At 45.3% G+C, this 13,252-nt stretch overlaps 7 protein-coding genes across 7 annotated transcripts; 5 read left to right on the top strand and 2 right to left on the bottom strand.

The window, feature by feature from the left end:
• Positions 1–100: 100 nt before the first annotated feature.
• On the bottom strand, positions 101–1,170 carry hapE (CCAAT-binding factor complex subunit HapE; the record flags this gene model as incomplete). The annotated part of the gene is made up of 4 exons (XM_032061188.1): positions 101–784; positions 842–898; positions 969–982; positions 1,089–1,170. 4 exons carry the CDS (start codon positions 1,168–1,170, stop codon positions 101–103), a joined length of 837 nt encoding a protein of 278 aa, XP_031907026.1.
• A 1,411-nt stretch (positions 1,171–2,581) lies between these two features.
• On the top strand, positions 2,582–3,719 carry BDV38DRAFT_290912 (Fcf2 domain-containing protein; the record flags this gene model as incomplete). Its single annotated transcript, XM_032061598.1, has 3 exons — positions 2,582–2,769; positions 2,858–3,011; positions 3,230–3,719. 3 exons carry the CDS (start codon positions 2,582–2,584, stop codon positions 3,602–3,604), a joined length of 717 nt encoding a protein of 238 aa, XP_031907025.1. The 3' UTR covers positions 3,605–3,719.
• Positions 3,720–3,780: 61 nt separating this feature from the next.
• Positions 3,781–5,073, bottom strand: BDV38DRAFT_289135 (purine-nucleoside phosphorylase; the record flags this gene model as incomplete). The annotated part of the gene is made up of 7 exons (XM_032061187.1): positions 3,781–3,825; positions 3,877–4,156; positions 4,211–4,413; positions 4,474–4,538; positions 4,593–4,672; positions 4,734–4,812; positions 4,866–5,073. 7 exons carry the CDS (start codon positions 5,071–5,073, stop codon positions 3,781–3,783), a joined length of 960 nt encoding a protein of 319 aa, XP_031907024.1.
• Positions 5,074–5,265: 192 nt separating this feature from the next.
• On the top strand, positions 5,266–6,944 carry BDV38DRAFT_37363 (mitochondrial 37S ribosomal protein uS10m). Its single transcript, XM_032063251.1, has 6 exons — positions 5,266–5,419; positions 5,539–5,627; positions 5,684–5,784; positions 5,845–5,889; positions 5,957–6,381; positions 6,462–6,944. Exons 2-6 carry the CDS (start codon positions 5,574–5,576, stop codon positions 6,641–6,643), a joined length of 807 nt encoding a protein of 268 aa, XP_031907023.1. The 5' UTR covers positions 5,266–5,419; positions 5,539–5,573; the 3' UTR covers positions 6,644–6,944.
• BDV38DRAFT_265666 (tryptophan--tRNA ligase MSW1) lies at positions 6,775–9,146 on the top strand. Its single transcript, XM_032056382.1, has 5 exons — positions 6,775–7,403; positions 7,477–7,557; positions 7,656–7,771; positions 7,819–7,937; positions 7,995–9,146. Exons 1-5 carry the CDS (start codon positions 6,996–6,998, stop codon positions 8,441–8,443), a joined length of 1,173 nt encoding a protein of 390 aa, XP_031907022.1. The 5' UTR covers positions 6,775–6,995; the 3' UTR covers positions 8,444–9,146.
• A 563-nt stretch (positions 9,147–9,709) lies between these two features.
• Positions 9,710–11,296, top strand: BDV38DRAFT_276341 (pepsin-like aspartic protease; the record flags this gene model as incomplete). Its single annotated transcript, XM_032058201.1, has 3 exons — positions 9,710–9,904; positions 9,957–10,275; positions 10,347–11,296. The coding sequence occupies 3 exons, from the start codon at positions 9,710–9,712 to the stop codon at positions 11,294–11,296; spliced, it is 1,464 nt and encodes a 487-aa protein (XP_031907021.1).
• A 337-nt stretch (positions 11,297–11,633) lies between these two features.
• On the top strand, positions 11,634–13,172 carry BDV38DRAFT_37569 (N5-glutamine methyltransferase family protein). The gene is made up of 3 exons (XM_032063253.1): positions 11,634–11,656; positions 11,734–12,052; positions 12,138–13,172. The coding sequence occupies exons 2-3, from the start codon at positions 11,745–11,747 to the stop codon at positions 12,922–12,924; spliced, it is 1,095 nt and encodes a 364-aa protein (XP_031907020.1). The 5' UTR covers positions 11,634–11,656; positions 11,734–11,744; the 3' UTR covers positions 12,925–13,172.
• Positions 13,173–13,252: the final 80 nt, after the last annotated feature.

Genomic DNA, 13,252 nt, shown 5'->3' with positions numbered 1-13,252 from the left:
CAAATGGGTAATGTACGCTTGTAACGCGCACCTCGATCACTTTCAAGTAGGAAATTATGATTAGCCGGACAGGATTCGTCAAGGATAATTCTGCGTTAAACTATCCCACAGAAGTATGAAACTGAGAAGGTCTGCGACATACCTGCTGAGGCGGTAAGTGCGGGTAAGCGGCATACATTCCTTCAAACATCTGAGACTGCGGCTGGCCATATGCTGCCGTCGGATCCGATTGCACAGGTCCCGCATACATAGCTGGTTGACGATATTCTTGGTCTTGAAGACCATGCTGGCCCAAACTGTAGTCGGGGGGTGCCATGTGATGTGAGGGGTGCTGTACCCCGTGTTGAGATGGCGGAAGTTGTCCTCCAGCGCCTGTAGGCCCAGAGGCCCCCGAAGGTGCACCTGCTGCCTGACTAGATCGCTTTGCGTGCGACGTGGCCTCCTCACGGGGAACTATGTCAATGAGAAAATCGAACATGTCGGATTTCGAGAGGGCTGCAGCAATATCTGATCTCTGCAGAGTGCGCCGCTTGTTGTCTTCGGCATGAATCCAAGCTCGCATAGTCAGCTCAGTAATGAATATATCACAACCTTTAGCAAAGAGGATTGGTGCCTCGGCTGAAATCATTTTCACCTCTGGATCAGCTTTCATGACCTTCTTGATACGCGCCAATGGCAATTGGTGGATTTTATAATCATGGTTGTCTGATTCGAGGTGGTTGATGATATGTTGCCAATACGTTGTCAGAATATCACGAGCCGTGCCTTGCAAGCCTTGATTGACCTGGTCCACATTAGTACTCTTTTCTGGAAGCATCTACTTGAATGAAACAATACCCACATTCGCCCAAGTACCTGTATAAAGCTCAGCTACAGGCGCATATCCCTGTGCGGAAAGCTAATACATGACGAGTCAGGCAACTACAGACTTGATGAGTGCATCTACAATCCTTGTTGGTAGGACATACCGCTGCGCTAGCACCTGAACATCCAAATTAGCGTGGTGTTTGCTGAGGTGCCTCTTAGAATCAAGTAGAGAGAAGTGTTCTTTAAAAAGAAGAGACCCGTAGGTTTTGAGGGATGATTACCATAGTGTCCACCGTTTCTAGTATCATACACAGGTTGCTGTCTGCCCTGCTGCTGGCTAGCACTTTGGTTGGATTGTTCCATAGCTATAGACTCTTGTATAGAACGGTTGGTCGGCCACAAGCATGGACTGATGATATATTTTGGACTAGGCTGGTATCGGATATGGTGGGAGGTCTGTTTTTGTGGATTGTTGAGCCAACAGCTATGACGATGAATAAATGGATCTTGAGATGAGCTGCAGGGTTTTAACCAACTAAAGTATTTATTCCACGGTTGCCAGAGGCTATGTAGTAGGAGAGGAGTAATCTAATAAATTAGAAAAGGAGGCTGCTGCGTGGTCCTGTTGCTACGAGAAGATGAGGTTGCGCGCGGTACTGTCCAACGGGTCGCCTGAGCAGCAGTAGCGCGTAGGCAAGCGCCCGCTAAGCGTGACGTTTTGCAAAGTACCTCAACGCGGGGAATCCGCCACCACGACCACCAACAATAACATGAAAAACAGCAAGTAGGAAGGGAAAAGGCAAATGGGTAAAAAGATTGCTAATTTATATCATTACCCTGTGTATAGTTTTGTTATATCGGCAGTGATACAGTTTAACACCTATTCTAACGACTCGCCCCAAATTATTGAGGATTAACAAGTCAATCGTGCACATTGTTTTTGTATTGTATTATGGCTCTACCTACTGTACTGGGTATACACAGTACTGTCTATCGGGTGAAGATATGGCGCAACTTATTTGTATATATGAAGTACTCCGTGATATATCAAGAGTAAATGCATATCTTTGGCGCTAGAACTCGTGTAACACGGATATCTATAGCCTTGGTCAAACTACCACAAAACGTTGGCTGCAATCCTCCACTTTTGCCTTTACACACGATATATAAGGATAAACAAAGACTGAATCCATACACCTGCAAGGAGACAGACGGAGAGAAGTTAAATGAAGAAAAGAAACTAATAAAGAAAGATACGGGATAACTCTCTTCTGAGATAAGCTCCAAGTGACACAAAGAGCGCCTAGCATGAGAGAGACATGGAAGGCTGATAATGAGGTCTGCTCCTATACCCTGCAGATTAGGAAAACTGGAGATGATTGGACACGGATCTAGGTATCCTCCTGAAACAAGTAGAGAAATGACCTTTTCGCCGTTGTCCCTTACTGGTTATATTGTCAAATGCTAAAAGATATCGTAAAAGTGGATATTCTGGGACATTTATTCTATACTCATGGTGCCTTGCATCATTTTCTTAAGACCATCAAGTACTAGGTAACTAAGGGAACTTACCTAGTTAGTGCTAGTTTGGTTTTCCACCAAAGCAGCCCCACACAAGAAAATTTGCAGACAAGAACAGACTAGTCCGCCTATATAAATACCAGCTGAAAATTCCAATTTTCTTCTTTTCTTTCCCTATTTTATTCCTTCCCCCTTCAAAGCCCACACAACATCTCGTTTGTATTTCACCATATTCCTTCCAGGACTGGAGGACATGGCTCAAACAACATGTGGTGAAGCTGGGGCCATCAACGGTCTTCAAGAAGTCGATATCACAGATCATGATATCGAGCAGCTACTTTTCGAGGCGGAAGGCCGATTACGTGCTCAAGATGTGAACTCCACTAACATCCCTGATACCAGAGAGGCATCTGGTGATCAGCCCCAGCACACTTTGTTGAGGTATGTAAAGCTTACTAGAATATTTCCTAAGATACCTTACAAGCAACCATGCATGTCTTCCAGAATCACGGCTAATGTATAAGAAAAGCATTCCTAAGTTGTCCTCTGATTGTTCCCTGCAGCCTTACGTCCTGCAGAAGGGGGATATTGCGACAATCGGTAACACACGCGTCCTAACGAACGTGCAGGATGCAAAGAATGGTCTTGGCTACAAGGAGCCCAAGCAACCGGAGGTGAAGAAGGTAAAACGCATCCCGTTCTCATTACTGCCTATTGCCGTTATTGCCATGAGGAAAATTATCCCTTCGCATAAGCACTTGATACAGCTTCAACAGCCCGTACTGGGCTGCGCTGTGCCAATGAGAGCCAAATTTTCATAGTTACTCTGAGCACCTTTGCCAAACAACCGTCATTATAAATTACCCAAGCTGGATTGAGAGCTAACAATATGGTTGTATAGGATAAACCTACGGCTGGCAACAATTGGTTCGACCTTCCTCAGACAGATTTGACACCAGAATTGAAAAGGGATTTACAATTGCTCAGAATGCGGTCGGTACTGGATCCCAAGAGACATTACAAGAAGGAAAACGGTAAAGCACAGCCGCCTAAATACTCTCAAGTGGGAACTATCATTGAAGGTCGAACCGAGTTCTTCAGTAGTCGTATTGCCAAGAAAGACCGCAAGAAAACTTTCGTGGAAGAAGTCCTAGACCAAGAGCGGCACAACAGGCGATTTGAGTCTAAATACAGAGAAATACAAACCAGCAAGCAGAGTGGCAAGAAATCCTTTTACAAACATCTGCAAGCCAAGAGAAGAGCAAAAGGCAAGTGATAAGACCGATGCTACTCCTACAGGGATAGTTCTGGAGGCCGTTATATTGTGAGACTCTTGAACCAGTCCTGGCATGCTTTTAGGCATGGCCAAATGAACGGTTCGCAATAAACTCGGCGAATCCGAGCATTTGCCCCTTGTCTTACTTCGAGCCACCCAAAGTGCAATTGCACATACTAATCGCTTCTGAACGCACCCAATATAGCTCGCACTACAACCATCTGGTAGGCGTTAGTTTCAAGCATGATAAGGGGTATCATCTGGGCGCGAACCTGCATATCAATGGCTGCTGAACGACCAGCCTCGAGCACTTCCTCATGGTTTGCCTTGCCCTCCTGCAAAATAGCATCTAGCTCTTCAACACCCTTTCCTTGTAAAAGACGATCGTCTCCACGAGGAACAGGCGAGAGAACGGCACAGTTTGTTACCAAACTAAGTGCTAAGACTCTAATACCACAGTGTCTGGCGACAACAATTTCCGGTACAGTTGACATGCCAACCACATCTGCACCGAGTTTGTGAAGCATGCGGCATTCGGCCCTGGTCTCGTAACTGGCCTGTTTTAGAATACGATGCCTTGCAATGGGGTACAACCTGAGTACTTACCTGGGCCCTCCAACATAAGCATACACGCCCTCATGCAGCCTTCGTTGGTTTTCTGCATGCATCACCTCACCCCAAGCTGTATGCACGTGACGTCTAAGTTCGAGGTCGTAAGCATCGGACAGAGGGGGGAAACGAGGACCGAACTCTTCGGCGTTCGGTCCTCGGAGTGGATGAGTGCCTGCCAAACCGGCCAGGAATATATGCTAATTACCTATGTTAATGATATTTGGGGGGTTGGGAACTAGCGAAAGGAACAAACCCACATCATTGAGTAACACGATGTCGCCAACCGCGTACTCTGAATTCAAACCTCCCGCAGCATTAGTTACTGTTAGATACGGTTGTTAGCGAAGTTGCATATACTGAATGAATTCAAACTTACACACTATGGTATCAACCCCTAGCAATTTGAAAACTCGAACAGGGAATGTCACTTGGTAGATGGAATGACCCTCGTAGTAACTTTGAAGGACGCATTTGTACGTTGGCCAGCTTTTCTCATGCACTAGTCCAGGAAACTTACTGGGCACGCCCAACCATCAAAACAACAGGTAACTGGTCATCCAGAAGGCCGAAGATAAGTTTTCCTGCATGTCCAGGAACTATCTGGTGAATGAGTATGTGGAACTCAATGTAGAGCAGGCTCGTTGCTCACCTGTTAGACGCGGGAAATGTGGGATAGAAGAATAATCAAACTCTGCCCGTGGCTCATCACGAATAGTATTTGCCAGGCCTCCCAAACCAGAGCCGCACACAATTGCAACTTTAGGATTTTGTAGGGAGACTGGTAAATTCTTCCTTAAAAAAGAAAACGCTTCGTGGACTCGTTCAGACGAGCACAAGTCTTCCGATGGGCAATTCATCATTGGTCAAATACACAGCAAGTCCAGAATCTTCACTCTGTTAAATCTATCTTGGAGCTAGGTATGGAATAGAAAAATGGGTGACCGGTGCCAAGAAGTGGTGGTGTACCAATCATGCGTAAGTGTTGTGACGGAGTACGCATAATCTTCCTCCTTTCTCTGTACTGATTCTTACTCCGTTCCTCCCACACTTCTACAATTATCTTTTACATCCCAATTCCCATCTTTACCCTTCAAATGCATATATTGCCTTAGGCATCAGGTTCAGGGACTAGTACGTAGTACTTGGTGCTAGTACTAGTAGTAGTATTAGAAGTAGTACTCCGTAAGAGTACGAAGAAAGGCGGTAAGCAGTCAAGCGAATCATGATGGTAGCCTGAAATCTCAAAAATCAGATGGAAGGGCAAGCCACAAGACACTATTATAGCATCATCTTTCCTAACACTTCAAGCTAATTAAAATCAGACTTCCTACTTCTACTTCTTGCTCGATGTACTAAAATGTCATCGCTCTTCAACCCTCGTCTGTTGGCAAGGACTGGCAAGCAATCGCTGGTATTACTTGCTTCACCTAGTACATCCCGAGTGACAATGCTAATAATTCGACTTAGTTCGCAGTGCCCGCTCGCAGCATCACTTTGCCAAGTAGCCCAGATGTTATTGATAAATCAAGTTCCAACATACCCCAGAGCGTAGCGGAAATATCACCGCTGTAAGTTGCTCCTGTATAGTATTTGACGCAATCTCTGGCTGATTTTTCGAATATCTCTAGCTCAACGAAACGGGAGCAACAGCCTACATCATATACAAAAAATTGGTCAGTCATTACAATCCATTCTCAAGGATTAATCACTAGGAAAGACGTGCGCTTACCCTTGCAATAGGGCCGAGCGTCTGGACGGTATCAACTCTAAATCCCGGCTGCCACGAAGCGTGCAAGCGGTGTATTTGCGGCCTCTCCGAAGGAAAGCCGAATACGGATTACCGGTTTGCGATCTTCAACTTCGATCGTATAGCGTTCGAAATGTGGAGTTCTTCGCTGATTTCGCTGTGCGTGCCGCCTACTACTTAAAGCTTCCTGTCTCTGGGCCTGTGCCTCTACCACGCATCGTTGAACGTTGGACATTCCCTCGAAGCAATTTCGTGCACAAGAAAAGCCAGGAAAATTTCGAGCGGATTACTCTTCGCCGACTGATCCAGATCAAGGATGGCAACCCTCAGGCTGTACAGACGTGGCTGGCATTCTTACGAAAGCATGCTTTCTATGGAGTAGGCATGAAAGCCAATGTTTGGGAACACGAGAGCCTTGGTACGCTAGAATCCTTCTACTCCATTTTTATCTCTTACTCTATAGCGCCCTAGAGATTAGTAACTAACCCATGTCTACAGACGTGTTCAAGAATATAGATAACGCAGTCCCTGAGGTTGAACGGTCCCTTGAGCCTCATCTATCACACTTCGGTCAACGGGGTGGTGAAGGGACGCAGAGTTCAATACCTGATCATCTGCGTGACATGCGACTTCCTAAACACAGAAGTCCGCTAAGTAGCGTCCGCGAAGGCTGGAATTAAGCCAATAATTCCCTGTATATTTTGCCATTTGAGTGCTTCTCACGTCAATCTTTGTATTTCTATTTTTACCCTTAAGTATTAGTCAGATAGGTTTAGCACAAGACTTCTCAGCACATGTTGGTTGTATCATTTTACACGATAGGCTTGCTTGGATCACAGTTGTTGCTTCGAATAATATAAACATAGGATTCATATCATGTGGTAATGGCAACTTGTCTCACTGAAAGCAACACAGAAAGTAGCGAGTCACGTGTCAAACACATACATTGAACGGCTGTTGTAAGGGAACTTGGGACAAATGCGCACCAATGCATTCACTTTTTTTCTCGATTCTCCAAGGTAGCCACTGGACATGCATGTCAGCCGCTATGCATCATATAGCCCAAGCGCTCATAGAGCAACAAATGCCCTCTTGCAGTCGAGGGATATTAAGTTCAATATGAAAGGTTATCTCCGAAGATGGGGTAGCTCAGTTACAGCGCAGCCATCACCAATATCATCTAGTCAGACTATATTCTCTGGGATCCAACCAACTGGTGTGCCGCACTTGGGGAATTATCTGGGCGCTTTGCGTGAATGGGTCAGGCTACAAGATAATGCTCCCGAGGGGTCGAGATTGTTTTACTCCATCGTCGACTTGCATGCCTTAACTGTACCACAAGATAGTTGTCAGTTGAAGAAGTGGCGGAGGGAGGCGTTTGCAACACTGCTCGCTGTAGGCTTGAATCCCGATCGCTCAACCATTTTTTACCAGTCGGCTGTACGTCCGTTATGCTCTACTGGAACTCAATGCTCTACACTCCCATCATAGCGCTCCCATTAACTATGGCCAGGTTCCTGCTCATACTGAATTATATTGGATCCTGAGTACGGTAGCTTCTATGGGATACCTATCACGGATGACTCAATGGAAGGTGAGCAATAGTGAGCATTGAAACTTGAGGCGCAATTTGTCTTAGAAAGCAAACAGATGTAAATCTTGGATATGGACCTTGAAGTTGACTACGTATAGAGCAAGTTGCAACTGCCAGAAAGCACAAGCCTGGAGCATTCAGCTGCCAGGTCTAAGCTACGGCTTGGCTTATTTTCTTACCCTGTATTACAGGCAGCGGACATCTTAGTACACAGGTTCGGTAGCTACTTACAAAAGGTGAAGCTGTACTGACACGGGCTAGGGCTACTCATGTTCCTGTTGGGGAGGATCAAAGACAGCATCTTGAGTTTTCTAGGTATACTGCTAATAGTTTTAACTACCTCTACGGCCATATATTCCCGTCTCCAGAGGCACTCATCTGTAAGCCTCCTACGCACTAACCAGGAATGAACCTTAGAACTGCGCTGACTGATACAGCACCTGCGAAGCGAGTTATGTCTCTCAAAGAGCCCACTTTGAAAATGTCTAAGTCGCATGCCGACAGCCGGTCGAGGATCCTCCTCACTGATTCACCTGATGATATTCATAGGAAAGTTAGAGCCGCTCTAACTGACTCGGACGCAAGCATAACCTATGATCCTGTTCATCGGCCGGGCGTGTCTAACCTTATAGAAATTCTAAGTCATCTCGACGGAAGATCCTGCGACGACTTATCTTTGGAGTACAAATCGGCGAGCCTTCGGGCTCTGAAAGAAGACCTGGCAAGTCGAATCTCGGGTCACCTGCAAGGAATAAGAGAGCGATACTATTCGCTCATAGAAGACAACTCTGGTTATCTGGATACTGTCTCAGAGCAAGGGGCCCAGGCTGCACGTGCAAATGCCGATGTGACTATGAAACAGATTAGAAAAGCCATGGGGCTGTGAGGGCTATTCATCCTTCCCGTCAGGGCTTCCATGACTATACATGGCCTTTGCTATCCCCTATGAGCAGTGAATGGTCCCGATCAAGGCGATAGAGCCAGCGTTTGCGTATACGTATATATCATGTATCTATCCTGTATTACTAGTATAATTTCTTCAGACTATCCCTAACCTTACATGGTAGTAATTCGGCCATATAAAAGTGAAAGTCGGAGTGGCCTCCCTATGTATAGTAATAGTGGATTCACTATCACTTGACGTACATTTTGTGTCAAAACTGCCCCCAGGTATTTGTTGCCCAAGTTAGGCAACATAATAACATGCGTGGCACTTGTTGAATGACAATACAAAAATTACATCTCGATTTCAGAATTCCAGTAGAAAGAGACCTTGGCTCGTTAATATCTTGGGGGTGGTATGTTGCCTGATTTGTTGTAAAGTTTATCTGAACGTCCCGAGACCTCCGATAACACAGAGTTGGGCTGACTCCCGAGCCAGCCGATTTCCCGGCAATGCCGCAAACTGTACTCCGTACTCCGTACTTCGTACCAGAAACCCCTACATCAGTCGTCTGGCTTTCTCTTAAGCCTGTGCCTGAAACATGTTACACGATAGGAGAAGGCCATATACCTAAGAATAACTAATAGTACCTATTATATAAGCCTAGTCAGTTTACGTAGGTACCGTTAGAGAATTTTCGATATTGTAGCCTAGCGTCTTTACAGAAGGTACTGTAGCCAGACGTAGAAACTTAGCATTATTAGTACCACTAGTACATGATGAATAATGATGATGATGATGATGACGACTACAAGCGTCACATTCGCATAGTCCCATTGGATTATTGATCGCAAGCCCCCACTCCGACTTAGCCGAGGCGGTCTGAGTGGAGTCCTGCACGATCTATAGTCGAGCAATCAACAGTACCAGACCGCATGCAGCGTACGACAACAGTTCCAAAGATTAGTGCTTTCCGTTACCATACAAGAACGCAGCCATGTCCCTATCAGCAATTGTACATCAGAGCTTCCCTTTAGGCCGTCTATACCTTCTCTTTTTTCAAATTTCTTTTCATCCTTTTTGATCCCATTGTCCCAACGTGAGATCGACTATTATTGTCTTTCAAGGTATAGTGAGTGGGCCGGAAGAGCTGTGTGCTCGTTTCCCAGTTCAGCGGCCTTGGTGAGTCCAGATTTATGCGACAAGAAGACCTGGAGCCTTCTTTCATGGGACTCAAATAAGAAAAAAAAGAATAAAGGAGATAGCACGATGCAAAAGTCCTGGCTTGTTTTGCTCGCTGCTTTCCTTGGCTTGCAAGGAACAACAGCGCTGACACTCCACCGAAGAGAGCTTCCGGCCGTTGTCTCGTTGGGTATCAAACGAAATAATGCCGTTGACCCTGTGGCTAGAGATCGGATGAGACGGAAGCGCGACAAGACCGTTGAACAGAATCTTGATAATGAGGTATGTCGGCCAGAACATTAAATCGGTATATGGCCGCTAATCTGCGACATAGGAAACGTTATATTTCTGTAACATAACTCTGGGCACACCAAAGCAAAGCCTACGGTTAGTTCTTGATACAGGAAGCAGTGACCTTTGGTGTAATGCAGCGAATTCGACGCTCTGCTCATCTAGAAATAAACCCTGCAATGCCTCAGGGTCTTACGACCCAACTTCATCTTCGTCATATGCCTATGCATCTTCGGACTTCAACATATCGTATGCTGACGGCACTGGAGCTGCCGGTGATTATGTTACTGACACTATCCAAATTGGAGGTGCTACCGTCAAGGACTTTCAGTTTGGGGTGGGTTACTCGTCTAGCTCCGCCGGTAGGTCGATGCCATCCTTCTCTATAGTATTAAAGCAAATTTGTGTTGTTGACTAACATACCTCTATCCAGAGGGTGTATTGGGAATAGGATACACAACGAACGAAGTCCAGGTTGGCCGGTTCGGTAAAAGTGCCTACGCAAATCTTCCTCAAGCCATGGTCAAAAACGGTCTAATTCAGTCAAATGCTTATAGCCTTTGGCTTAATGACCTGGGAGCAGATACTGGCTCGATTTTATTTGGAGGCGTTAATACGGAGAAGTATCATGGGGAACTGCAAACTCTGCCAATTCAGACGGTCAATGGGATCTATTCTGAGTTCATAATCGCACTAACTGGTGTCTCATTGAGCTCATCATCAAGTCAGCATAATTATTCATCTTCTAATGCTCTCCCAGCCGCAGTCCTACTTGACTCAGGAAGTTCTCTAACCTATCTTCCAAATTCCATTGTGCAAGACATCTATGATGACCTGGGTGTCACTTATGAGTCATCCAGCGGTGTTGGCTATGTGCCATGTAGCCTGGCACAGCAAAATATTAATGTGACCTACACCTTTTCGTCTCCTACTATTACAGTTGGGATTGATGAACTCGTTCTAAATGCAGGTGATCTGCGATTTCGAAATGGCGCGCGTGCATGCATTTTTGGCATTGTACCAGCCGGAGATAGCACTGCTGTCTTGGGGGATACGTTCCTACGCAGTGCATATGTTGTATACGATCTATCCAACAATGAAATCTCCCTCGCCAATACCAATTTCAACTCTACTCAGGATAATATCTTGGAAATTGGAACTGGCGACGATTCTGTCCCTGGAGCCACCCAAGTTTCAAATCCCGTCACTTCAGTTGTGGCCGATGGGTCTGGAGCCAGGATCGGGGGCCCAACTGGTGGGATCTTTACTGATCTGCCTTCAGCAACAAGTACTGGCGGCGCTGCAGCACCTGCCGGGCCAACAGATGTTCCAAAGCACTTGGTTTTTGGTGCAGCGGCTATTGGTTACGTGCTCGCTTTCTGATGTAGATGACTTTTCACCAGCAGATATCTTGTGTTCTTACATATTTTTTTCCGCTTGTTAAAGCCCACTGGCTGCATACTACCTGGTGATACCCTAGATCTTAGCTCTCTTTCTTTTCTGCTCTCCCCTTTCCTTTTTTTGAACCCTACCGTATCTTGTGATCTTGTGGGCACTTTTTTCTCCTCAGTAGGGTTGACGATTCGCCTGTACGTATTCGATGAATATCTATATCTATATATATATCGAACATTGCATATATGCCTAATCTACTCCTAATATATCGTGACAGCTCCGCGCTGTAGTCAGGGCACTACAGGCTTTCTATACTTCATTCGTTCCCCACTTTTCCCCCATTCGAAGGTTTCCGCTCCCTAACTGCCTTCCCACACCAAGAACAGAACATTGCTAACAAAGACTTTTACGGACCTCAACACCAGATCATGTGCCAATGCCACGTATTTCTAACCTAACCATCCTAAGGGCCTACCAGCAGAATCCACTCCTTCCGTTATTACTCCGAGAATGTCGATCGCATGACTCTGCAAAGAATGAACTTCGCTGGCTCCAGGAGAGGGCTAGTCGCTCGATTTCGTCCAAACAGGTTGCGCGGTCTACGCTTGCCCCCTTGGGATGGAGAAGGCTCCTTAGATCAATGTGCCATGCTCGATCGAAAGGAATGCCCCTACAGTATATCCTAGGCGATCAGCCCTTCGGCGAGCTCGACATTCTGTGTGAAAAGGATGTGCTGATTCCAAGGTACACCCAACTGCTTATTTTTGCTCTCATGATATTTCCAACAAAACCTCAGTATATCTAATGCGTTGATTTTCCTCCAGAGCAGAGCAGAAACGGAGGCATTCACTATACAAGCTGTCAAATTGATCTTGAACAGCATTCAGAGGCATGGGCGTCGTGAAATTGGTCAACATCAACGTTCTTTCCGTATAGTTGATCTCTGTACAGGTAGTGGCTGCATAGCGCTACTCTTGCATGCGCTCCTTGCCCCTCATATTGATCAGCTTTCAATACTCGGGGTTGATCTTAGCCCTGTAGCTATTGCACTAGCCAACAAGAACCTTGCACACAATGTTCAACAAGGTCTGCTTTCTAATCGTGCTGCAAATGAGGTTTCTTTCCAGCGCGGTAACGTTCTCCCCCATGACAGTAGTGGACTCCCTTCGGCAAGGGAAGTGCTGTGCAATTACCAAGGGCTTCCCTCTGATATGGAGCCAGAATGTGACGTGCTCATCTCAAACCCGCCATATATATCTCCTGAATCATTTCGAAACGGTACTACCTCACGTAGTGTCCGGGTTTTTGAACCAAAGCTTGCATTGGTTCCTCCGCCCAAAGCCTCTATTATCGGACCAGGGCTTGACAGACAGGAGGACCTTTTCTACTATCACATTATTTTGCTATCGTTTCAGGTTCGTACGAAGCTTTTGGTGCTTGAGTGCGGCGACCGCTCACAAGCTACGCGGGTAGCTGCTATTGTCAAAACATTGTCCAGCGGCTATCGGCTGAATGCCCTGTCCATCGAGGTCTGGTCTAGTTCTGGCACATTTATTAGTGACGAAACACCCCCCGAGTATGGGCCCTGTGCAGTTGTTGTGACAGCCATTCAATGAATGATTATATTGGTGCTATATATCTAAGTAAATATAATTTTTTTAAAATCTATATATATAATTGTCTATATTTTATATTTCTGTTGTATTTTTTATTTAGTATTTATTCTTTTATTTATGCTTTATATTTATTTTTTTACTTTATATTTTATACGTTTTTGTTTTTATTTTTTACTCTATACTTTCTTTATATTGCTTTTTTACTTATATTTATAGTCATTTTTTAGTTAACTTTTATTATATTGTCAATTAGTTTTAATTAGTTCTATTTCTACTAGTATACTATTTAAATTTATATCAGTATAGATATTATAAATGGATTTAAAAT

The sequence above is a fragment of the Aspergillus pseudotamarii genome (assembly GCF_009193445.1).
Source record: "Aspergillus pseudotamarii strain CBS 117625 unplaced genomic scaffold BDV38scaffold_133, whole genome shotgun sequence".
Lineage (NCBI taxonomy): Eukaryota > Fungi > Ascomycota > Eurotiomycetes > Eurotiales > Aspergillaceae > Aspergillus > Aspergillus pseudotamarii.
The sequence above is the reverse complement of the archived record's forward strand: the minus strand, read 5'-3'. Positions and strand labels throughout refer to the sequence as shown.